At 44.8% G+C, this 9,311-nt stretch overlaps 1 protein-coding gene across 1 annotated transcript in view; it reads right to left on the bottom strand.

The window, feature by feature from the left end:
• Positions 1 to 4,751: 4,751 nt before the first annotated feature.
• Positions 4,752 to 9,311, bottom strand: part of Dip2b (disco interacting protein 2 homolog B) — a 157,237-nt gene continuing 152,677 nt past the window's right edge. Inside the window, 2 exon segments of the mRNA XM_038342001.2 lie at positions 4,752 to 8,884; positions 8,887 to 8,985. Coding sequence (XP_038197929.1) covers positions 8,718 to 8,884; positions 8,887 to 8,985 — 266 coding nt within the window. The 3' untranslated portion in view covers positions 4,752 to 8,717.

Raw genomic sequence — 9,311 nt, 5'->3', positions numbered from 1 at the left:
TGTGGATGCTGGGAATTGAACCCGGGTCCTCTGGAAGAGCAGGCAGTGCTCTTAACCCGAGCCATCGCTCCGACTCCTTCTTTTCTATACTGCAAGCCTTCATCCTTTCTCACACTGTAATCTTAGTAGCTTACTTTCTGCCTCTACTACTAATCACCGAATGGAGACAGCTATTGGTTCCTGCTTGTTGTGAACTATGAGCCACATGCCCACCAGAAGCTCCCAGGTATGATGCCTGAAGCTCTGAGGACAGAAGAAGCCTGACATTCCTGCAGGTGAGCCTGTTTTACCATGAGAACACATCGCTGGCCCATTATAGAGTTAAAGAAAGGCCATTGTCCACCTGGCTACTGCGTGGCTGATAATCCGGAAAGTTTAAGACCCCCAATAAGTCTCTCAGCCATGCATCAATCCAAATCAGACCACATCAAAGCAAACTGGAAAAAGCCCGGATTTAATGAGTAAAATGCTCCGGGGTGATTTTCAGGCCCCCAACCACGTCTGTATTCTGGGGGGCAGTTTATTTTTTATTTTATTTTATTTTTTTGGTTTTTCAATACAGGGTTTCCCTGTAGTTTCTAGAGTCTGTCCTGGAACTAGCTCTTGTAGACCAGGCTGGCCTCGAACTCAGAGATCCGCCTGCCTCTGCCTCCCGAGTGCTGGGATTAAAGGCGAGCGCCACCACCGCCCGGCTCTGGGGGGCAGTTTAAATAGCATGCAGGAGTGGTCTTGAGCACCTCTGGGGGAGGAGCCATGTTTGACAGGCTTTCTGAGATGAGGCGGGGGAGAGGGATTGAGGTGGAGCTTCCACCAGAACAAAATCTTCTGGAGGAACACAACCTCTGGAACTTATTGTTGGAATCTTTCAATGTTTAGATGTCCGTTCAGAAATAGCACAGACTAAAATCAACCTCTAAGTAGGAGTTCATTTGACAGTTCTGAGATGGTCAGTAGCTCGTGGCATCAACCAGCCAACATATAAAATTTAAAGGTTCACATATCCTCCACATCATAGCAATTTTTTAAAAAGTGATTTATTTTATGTGCAGTGATGTTTCATTTGTATTTTAATAAAGCTTGCCTGAAGATCAGAGAGTAAAACAGTCACACTGATCAGCTTTAACACACCACGCAGTGGTGACACACTTTTTGTTTTGTTTGTTTTTGGAGACAGGGTTTCTCTGTAGCTTTGGAGCCTGTCCTGGAACTCACTCTGTACACCAGGCTGGCCTCGAACTCACAGAGATCTGCCTGCCTCTGCCTCCTGAATGCTGGGATTAAAAGCATGTACCACCACTGCCCGGCTGACACACACCTTTGATCATAGTAGCTACACTAGTTGCATAGAAACTGGGCAGTAGTGGTGCACACCTTTAATCCCAGCACTAGAAAGGAATATAAAATGGGAGGAGCCGGGTGATAGTGGCCCAGCACTCGAGACAGGGGATCTACAAGAGCTAGTTCCAGGACAGGCTCCAAAACCCTGTCTCAAAAAAAAAAAAAAAAAAAAAAAGAAAAGAAAAAGAAAAAAAACCCAGTTGGGAGGAGACAGTCGTATACACAGTATACACAGTCTCATTCTGACTCCTGGAAGCAGGATCACCATCACCATTTTGGACTGAGGTAGAGGTAAGAGCCAGTGGTTGGCTGTTTTGCTTTTCTGACCTTCAGGTTGAACCCCAATGAGTCTCTGGGTTTTTATTATTTGTTCTACATTTATGTGTGTTGGCATTTTGCCTGCATGCATTTAAAGGGGGATATGCTATAGAGATTTGCATTGGTATGGATCTTGGTTTACTGATACAAATTTAAGGTGAATTTTGTTATATGTATATTTCTCCTCTTAAGGTATTATTGTGTTTAGGCAGCTCATTTAAAAATGTAATGTATAATTTAAAAATACAGGTTAATAATCATCTATAATAGTCAAGCTTGTAGTCATGTTACTTAGATTTTCTAGATGTATAGAGATATATTTCAGTTAGATGGGTATTCTTCAAATCTTTCAGAGACCTTCAGAATATGGCATTTAAAATGTTTTAATAACTTAAGACTTTTCATGCCAATCCTGGCAGCACCAAGTACTCAAGAGGAAGACAGGCACCGAAGAGGCTCCTTACGGAGTTTGCTAGCCATGTGGGCAAGAAACTGCTCCTGCCTGGACTGCTGAACTGGACATGCAGGACCCATAGAGAAATGACTGCTGAACTTCCCTAAAGGTGAGACAATCCTTTGGGATTCCTGCTTCATAAAAGAGTCTGTGAGACATTCTGCAGGACACAGAAGAAAGTGACTGACAAACTGCCAATATAGGTGGAACTGTCTTTGAAATTTCTTCATGGAAAAGTCTGCTGGATACTATGGGCCTGTAGGCTGAAGATGGATGCCTCAACAGTACAGAAGAACTTTGGGTGACTGTCCAGGTAGCAAGATGTCTCTGTTAATTCTAGAGTTTTGGAAGTTGCTTACAATGTACTTCCTGGGCCGGGCGGTGGTGGCGCACGCCTTTAATCCCAGCCCTCGGGAGGCAGAGGCAGGCGGATCTCTGAGTTCGAGGCCAGCCTGGTCTACAAGAGCTAGTTCCAGGACAGGCTCTAGAAACTACAGGGAAACCCTGTCTCGAAAAAACAAAACAAAAAAAAAAAAAAAAAAAAAAAAACAAACAATGTACTTCCTGTTTACTTAGGTAATAGTATATCCTTCTGGAGTCTTTGATGGAGTTGAAGAACTTAAAATTATAGTTTTCCTTAGTTATGATAAAATATATTTGTTCTTATTGTATATAATTATGTATTAGGCTTAGAACTCTTATTTAAACTAAGGGGGAGGTACTGTAGGAAATCCTACAGCCAGTAGCCTTTAAGTTACCTGCCCACTGGGGCGTGTACTCTTAAACTACTTTTGCGGATGTAAAGTGTGAGTCTGTCCTCTTTTCCGGCTGCGGGATTCAGTTTCTGTTCTCCGTTCCAGCAGAGGATTCTGATTTGTGAATCTACCCCTAAATAAATAACCCTCTATTATTCTCAGTTCTGAGCTACATTTATATGTGTTGGTATTTTGCCTGCATGCATGTCTGTGTGAAGGTATCAGACCCCTGGAGGTAGAGTTACAGACAGTTGTGAGCTGCCATGTGGGTGCTGGGAACTGAACCCAGGTCCTCTGGAAAAAACAGCCAGTGCTCTTAACCGCTGGGCCATCTCCAGCCCTACATCATAGCAATTCTAATGACTCAGTGTCCAAAACACATAGCTTGTTGAGACAGAGTCTCATGTGGTCCAGGCTAGCTTTGAACTGCCTATGTAGCTGAGAACAAGCCTGAACTCCTGCTGTGCTTCCCTGGGCTGGGATCACAAGTGTGCATCACCATACCTGCTTTTCCTATTTGTTTTATCTTACCTATGTCATCTTTCAAAACTTAAGTTCAGGTCAGACATAGTAAATCTCATCTCTAATCCCAGAACTCCAAAGGTTGAGGCAGGAGGATCATGATGGGTTTTGGGGCCAGCCTAGGCTAGAGACCATGACTTAAAAAAAGTAAAAATCCAACTTCAGTTCAGATGATGGCCTCCAGCTGGTCCTTATTGTCCTCCTTGTCTCTGTGCCTGCTCTCACCCACTGCTCCTAACTGCCCTATACATCATGACTGGTTCCTGCATCGCCCTGTGTTTTTCTCAAACACACTGTTCTTGGTGGGCATCACTTGGTAACAGTCTGTCAAGCTGGGGAGGCAGGGCCTCAATGCCAAAACAGCTTGGTCTATACTGAAAGGACTCCCTTCAGGTTTCCTGAGACCAGGAAATGCTAAAGCAAATGAATCCCCACATCCAGGAAGACCGGAACTCGGCCCAGCTCAAGGCAGAAGAATGGCCTGCAACTCAGACGTGCCACAGGCTCAGAGGGCAGAAACTAAACATTTTACTCTGAGAAATCCTGAGAGCTGGGTCAAGTGGTTAAGGATTCTTACAGCCAAGCCTGAGGACCTTTGTTGGGTACCTGGGATCCCACGGTGCAAAGAGAATTGACTCCTGCCATCCACACAGGCACCACAGCGAGCTCCCCTCATCCCAACAAAATAAGTTCAAATGTAATAACCCTGAGGAAAAAAAAAAAAAAACAAGGGGCTGCAGACAGACAGCTTGTCAGTTAAGAGCACTATTGCTCTTGCAAAGCGGACTCAGGTTTGGTTCCCAGCACCCACATGGTGGCTCACAATCATCTGTAACTCCAGTTTCATGGGACTCAGTACCTTCTGGCCTTCTCAGGCATGCACTCAGTGCACACACACAAAGATAAAAAATAGTAAAAAAAATTTAAGAACAAAATCCAAGCTGGGCAGTGGTGGCACACACCTCTGAACCCAGCACTCAGGAGGCAGAGGCAGGCGAATCTCTTTGAGTTCGAGGCCAGCCTAGTCTACAAAGCGAGTTCCAGGACTGCCAGAGCTGTTACACAAAGAAACCCTTTCTTAAAAAAACCAAGAAAAACAAAATGAAGGAAGAGAAGAGAGAGAAAGAAAAAGAAACCCATTTGGTTTACAAAGCAGCAGTACTGTGCCCTTGCCCCATCAGTGCACAGCTCCGGAGCTCTCTGCTGGGCCACCGCAGTCACCTTCCATCCTAATGTCTGAAGCTCATTCTGTCGGTCCCCAAAAGGTGTGGGACTGAATGCTAGAGTGAATGCGGATGTGTAGCCTTCAGGAGACCTGGGTTCAGTCCCCACACCACACACACATAAGCAAAATGTGTGAAGGATTAAACACAATCAAGCATCAATATTTATTAACACAAGACAAAGGAAACACATTCAATGAGTTAATAGAACACTGTCCAGCCAGATGTTAAATTTAAAAATGTATATCTAATCTAATTTCAAATAAATAAAAAAACCTTTATACATAATTACACAGTACTATAGTTTGAATTTGACAGGGGTAAATATCATCTTGACAGAAAGTAAACAGAACAGCATTTAGGACTAAAAACTTCATGTCTTTGCAGTCTCTTCCTCAGGACAAATCTTACGGCCCACCCTACACACGTCTAAGTCAGGACTGTTGAGTGAAAGCCAAGGCCTGCTGCACATGTGGAGGACTGGGTTTCACATGAAAACATGACACGGTCCACTCTAAGGCAGTCAGTTATACTGGAGCTCCAGGGTAAGGGGACAAGTCCCCATTGCTTTACTTTAAAATTCTCGGATATTCAAGGAAAGTAACTTATTTGGCTAAGATACTGAGCACCATGCTTGGGGCAGAGACCTTAACAGCAGCCTAAGGCCTCAGACCCTTGGATTCCAGGAGAGCATTAAGCAAGCACTGCCAAAGAACTGAAGTGGAGTCAGGCCTGGCTCCCAGCAGCCGAACCTATCCGACCGCACACTGAAGGACTCAGTACAGGGAGAACGGGGTCTCTGTGGGCACGGTGGGTATTCTGAGGGCTCAGATGCACAGGATGGCATGTGTGCAGCTGGTCCATCTCAGTCACTCTCCTGAGGGCCAGACAAAAGCTCACAGATTTCCAGATGAGACCATTTCTCTTGCCAAGTGTGGTCGGTTGCACAAGCCTGTAATTTCACCACTGGAAGGCTGAGGCAAGAACCTCAAGTTTGAGGCCAGCACGGGCTATACAGTAAAATCCTATTATACACACACAAACACAAAATAAAAAATAAAAAAAGAGTTTTCCTTTGTGTAACTGAGCTCAGCCTAGCCCCCATGTCCAGTGGTCAGGCAGGGCTGCAGGCTGTTTTTGATTTGTTAATGATGGACTTCATTTCAAGGCTGCTTTCATTGTCAGTTCAGCCAGGAAGTTTCCAGTGCTGTGGAAGGAGAAACTCTTGTTAAGGTCTACTGCAGGGTCTAGACAGACCCATCGAGGAGGGAGCAGTGACAAGGCTCCCAGGGGCAGCGCTCAGTTTTTCTCTGCTAGTACAATCTGGTTTCAGGGGATGGGCCCAAAGCAATGGAGGGCGGGGGAGAGTAGTCATGATCAGAAAGGATCTGCTGCAATCTTAGCACTCTGGACAGGAAAGAAGAGCAGAGGTTCCAGGCCAGCCTGGGCAAGGTAGGGTGAGCTCACCACAGGCCCTATGTTCCACCCCAGCATCGTTTTTAAAAAGATGACCTGGGAATGACAACTTGACAATCACCCTAAGTACTGAGAGCTGGTCACAGTGAGAGGAACTGGCGACTGTCCTGTGCTTGAAGGAATGGTGACAGCCACTAGCCACATTTGGTCACTGAGGCCTCAAGTGGCTAGTCTGAACTAAAACATGTTTACTACATATAAGATTTCCAAAATTAGAAAAATTTCAATAATTTTATATCAAAGAAATAGTACTCTTAGTAAACATACCAAAATCAATGCCATATACTTTAAGAAATGTTTAAAAGATGTGTTCAGATGGGTAGTATAGTGGCACACATATTTAATCCCAGTGCTCAGGAAGCAGAGGCAGGAAGAGCTTCATGAATTTGTCACCAACCTGGTCCATATAGGGAGGAAGCAGCTAGGGTTACACAATGAAACCTCTTTTTAAAAAGTGGTTATTAGGAAAGTTTAAATTACAGACATGGCTCACATTACATTTATTGCAATGTGTTCCTGACTGGTGATACCGAGTTAATAATAATCTGCATTTGTAAGAGTTACCATTCAAGAGCCAGCCTGTGGTGGTGCACACCTTTAAACCCAGCACTTGGGAAACAGGCAGATCTCTGTGAGTTCAAGGCCAGCCTGGTCTACAGATCCAGTTACAGACCAGCTAGGGCTGTTACACATAGAAGCCCTGTCTCAAAAAAATCAAAATTAAAAAAAAAAAAGTTATCATTCAAGATAGATTGGTCTACATTTTTTTCTCTTAGAATTTGCAGATTATTGGCAGAATTGTTGACCAGGCCCCTGCTTTGCTTAGTAAATCATCACAAACTGGTTTAAGAGTTTACTTATGCCTGCAACCCCAGCACGGGGACGGTGTTCAGGTTAGCCTGGGCTATGTAGAAAGATCTGTCTCAAAAAAAAAAATAAACAAAGCAAAAACAGTTTAAGACTTCCAAAACAAGCAGGCTGTTTTCTTTGTAGATGAAGGGGTTCCAGGAGACACCCCTTTCCTGTATACCCCAAGACCTCCCTCATCACATGCAAACCAATCCTACCCAGAATGCAAAGGTCCTGAAGTAAAAGCTCTCTCTGGGGGTCTTCCTTCTGTGGAGCAGGAGGCAGGAGGATGAGGGTATGGAGAAGGGGCCATAGCGGCTGAGTCACAAGCTTGAAGGCAACCCAGGAGTACTGCCCTGGTGAAGAGTCTGGTCTTTGCTTAATAAACCTTATTTTTAGGGTAATTACAAGTCTTACAAATTGCTTAAAAACACATTTAGTTACAGGATGTTACAGTGGGGTAAATAATATGTATTATCAAAATAGTCTAAATAAATATTTACACAATAGACCGGAACGGGTCAAAGAGAACCGTTCTGATTTAACAGGTTAATTCTTTTACTTGAAGTTTTCTTTAATTTTTAAAAATATTTCTGTAAGAAAAAAATAATAAAATTTAACTATATTCAAATACATGAAGTTTCAGACCAAAGAAAGGAAACTGAGCCTAAGGTCAAACTCAGTCCCACACTGAGTGTGGCCCAGGCACCAGTTATTTCAAAAGAGTTTCTTGCATACATCAGACTTCCCTGTTTCCGAGGAGCCAGCTATTCTGGCAGCCCAGACTGGTTAGTGTTTAAGATGTGCACATGCGGCCTACAGTTCATGAGCTCACTCCTCAGTTTTCCTGGATGGGGGAAGCTCTACATGTAATCTGCAGACACAGAGCATGGAAAGAGCGCAACTCACAATTCTCCATGGTCACTCTAAATGCGGAAAGTTCCAACACTGGCCCGAGTGAGCTACCATGGTTCCGTAGAGTAGGTTAGGAATTGATGATCTTAGCTACCTCTAAAATACCCGACATGAGATTTTTTTTTTTCTCTCAGCTCAGAGGAATGGGGTTAAAGAATCCTTAGAAGCTTAAGCTAATTCTGGAAATACAAGTTTTAAAAACCAATGCAGGCAGCTTCTGTGCAGACAGGAGGTGCTGCAAACCGCTGGGCCAGGCGGTCCTACCACACTGGCGGCGGGAGCTCGGCTACACCAGTTGCAGTTAGGCGAGCCGACTGCTCAGCTCCTTAGCCGAGTTATGCGCACTCTTATTTATAAACATGGGTCAGATGCTTGTAACTGACAACTAGATGTACAGAGCAGCTCTCACGCAATCATCTGATTTGCTTATGGGCTGACTCAAGCTTGGCGGTTTCATTTCAAGAAACCTCGCAGAACACCTGACTACAGGAAAATGGCAAAATACAGTACAGGGTGGGGAACTGTGGGACACAGATTACCCCTTCATATGAATTCATTAAACTCCCTTATAAAAGTCTAAAACATTAGGTAAAAATACAGGTATGTATACCAGTTGAGGAAAATGCAACATGCATGTAACTGCTTTAGTAACGTGCTGTCGCGGATACCAGGGTCAGGTCTGACGCGCTGCTAACATGTTTTCCTTGCAACCACAGAATTCCCCTTTCCTGGGTGTTCTGTGACTGCAGAATTCCACAAGATGAGATGAAGGCTACGCTGGAGCCAATCTTCATGTTAGCGGCAAGCCTTCTCCTAGCCACGGGTCTTCAGTCTGTCTGATACTCAGGACGGCCCCTATAGGGCTGGCTACATGTTGTAAGCCACATAGATAGGGTCTAATTGGTCAGCCAGGAAGCTGTCTCGGAGGTGCATCCTCTGCTTCTCTCCTCTGGAGTTGATGGGAATGACCCCAGGGTCCACTACAACCACAACTCCAACGATGAGGTAATGTTCTTCTAGGACCACATTGGTCCCAGAGGAACCAGGTCCAGTGCTTCCTGCTCAGAGCCACACAGTTCCACAACCACCACGAGCAAGTTGGTCCACGTGAACACAGCACTGAAATTCAATGACACTCAGTTAACATTCATCCTTTAAAATACTTAGGATTTTGATTTTACAAGTAGGGCTGTTCGCCTGCATACATGTAAGTGCAACCGTAAGCATACAGAGCCCGAGGAGGTCAGAAGAGACTGTCTGACCCCCTGGCACTAGAGTTCCAGCTGGTTCCATGTGAGCTGCACACGGGTGCTGAGAACAGAACCCGCACCCCTCTGCAGGAGCAGAAGAGCTCCTAACTGATGAGCCATCAATCCAGCCTCTTCATCTTTAAAATACTTCTCTTCCACATTTATTGTGGGGAGTGTACATGCGCACGGGGATGGAGAGGTCAGTTCGCTC

Source organism: Arvicola amphibius, chromosome 9 (genome assembly GCF_903992535.2).
Source record: "Arvicola amphibius chromosome 9, mArvAmp1.2, whole genome shotgun sequence".
In the NCBI taxonomy this organism is placed as follows: domain Eukaryota; kingdom Metazoa; phylum Chordata; class Mammalia; order Rodentia; family Cricetidae; genus Arvicola; species Arvicola amphibius.
This window is presented reverse-complemented; position numbering and strand designations above follow the sequence as displayed.